Raw genomic sequence first — 1905 nt, forward strand, 5'->3', positions numbered from 1 at the left:
ATGAGTGACACTAATGCACCATCCACATCTAATGCTGGTTCTCCTCTTACACCAGTTAAAAAAAACCCATGTGGGAAGGTAAGTGTTAACCGTTATTGATTGTACACAGTGTTTTAAACTCCATAGATAAATTTAATTTAAATTTATCTATGGGTTTTAAATATAACAACCTTGATTGTACATACTTATATACACAATTAAAAATCAAACTGAACTATTTGTTTGTTATTTTAACTTCAGTTCATTGGAAGTCGACAAAAACAAATGATAATAAACTTATACAAATCCAAAATTGCCGAACAACCATCTATTAAGGTTAAGGAAATGGTGAAATTGCTATCCAAGAATACGGGTATTGGCCAGAAAACGATCCAAACGACAATTGCTGACTACAAGAATTCAAAACCAATACAATCACCTTCCAAACAGAAGATCAGGCTGACATTCAAAGAAAAAGTCGACGATTTCGAACGGAATGCTATACGTAAAAAGGTAAACGATTTTTTGTTTAGACGTCAGGTACCCACATTGGATAAGATTTTAATTTCCGTGAATAGTGACCCAACACTAAACACATACAAAAGAACCAACCTATACCATTTATTACGTGAGCTAAATTTTACGTATAGTAAAAGAGGCCGTAATAGCGCATTTATTGAACGGGACGACATTGTATTGTGGCGAACCAAATTTATACAAGATATCCGAAAATATCGCCAAGAAGGAAGAACAATTTATTATTTAGATGAGACGTGGGCAAACATTGGTGATTGTATGGAAAAAAATTGGGTTGACAATATCGTTGAATCACGCAGAGACGCGTTTTTGTCTGACCTTTCGACAGGTGCTCCCAACCCAACAGGCAAAGGAAAACGACTCATTATAGTCCATATTGGATCAGAAGAAGGATTCGTCAATGGTGGTCTGCTGGTATTCGAATCAAAAAAAGGATCAGCTGACTACCATGACGAAATGAACGGAGATTCATTTTTTGATTGGATTAAAGGTGTAATTTCATTGTTAAAAGACAACAGGGTCATAGTAATGGATAATGCACCTTATCATTCGGTGAGAGCCGAACGATGTCCAACAATTACTTGGAAAAAAACGGACATAAAAATTTGGCTGGAACAAAAGGGCGAGGTTTATGAAAAGCCACTTAACAAAGTTGGTCTAATGAACATTGTTAATCGGATTAAACCACAGTTTAACAAATACGTCATAGACGAGTATGTCAAATCCAAAAATATGGTCGTATTACGTTTACCGCCGTATCATTGTGAACTGAATCCAATTGAGTTAGCATGGTCGTCTGTCAAAAGGTACATCAAAATGAATAATTCCACATTTAAGTTACCCGATGTCAAAAAGCTCGTTATTGAAGGTATCAATCAATGTGGCCCCGAAAAATGGAAAAACTTCGTCAGTCACGTAATTAACGAAAAAAAAAGATTCTGGGACATCGACTTTATCGTGGAGGAAGTCATGGAAAGTTTAGGTAATTGTGTGATGACAATAACTGGTGACACATCTTATTCAGATTCAGATTATTAAATATTACTGTTACCATATATTTTGGGTGTTATTTTTTTATTTTAATAATTAAAATACTATAATAATAATAAGAGTATATTAAAATAAATAAATACGAAAATACTTACGAAATGCTGGCAGGTGGCAACAATGAACAGGTTGCTCGAGTCAGATGAAGGTGGCGTCGCTAGCATCAAAATTCATGAAAATGAATAAGAAAACAAGCACGCGGACCAGGTACAAAAAATCAAAATGTCAGATTACAAACCTAATGACTTATGATTACTTTATACACCGTGTTCATTGTATGCAAAAACACAAATCTTACTTCAAGCACCATTCAAACGAGCCCATTGAATCATCAGAAGCAAA

At 34.9% G+C, this 1905-nt stretch overlaps 1 protein-coding gene across 1 annotated transcript; it reads left to right on the forward strand.

The window, feature by feature from the left end:
* LOC103309534 lies at positions 1 to 1554 on the forward strand. The gene is made up of 2 exons (XM_008185165.1): positions 1 to 78; positions 241 to 1554. The coding sequence occupies exons 1-2, from the start codon at positions 1 to 3 to the stop codon at positions 1552 to 1554; spliced, it is 1392 nt and encodes a 463-aa protein (XP_008183387.1).
* Positions 1555 to 1905: the final 351 nt, after the last annotated feature.

This window comes from Acyrthosiphon pisum, chromosome A2 (genome assembly GCF_005508785.2).
Source record: "Acyrthosiphon pisum isolate AL4f chromosome A2, pea_aphid_22Mar2018_4r6ur, whole genome shotgun sequence".
NCBI classification, from domain to species: domain Eukaryota; kingdom Metazoa; phylum Arthropoda; class Insecta; order Hemiptera; family Aphididae; genus Acyrthosiphon; species Acyrthosiphon pisum.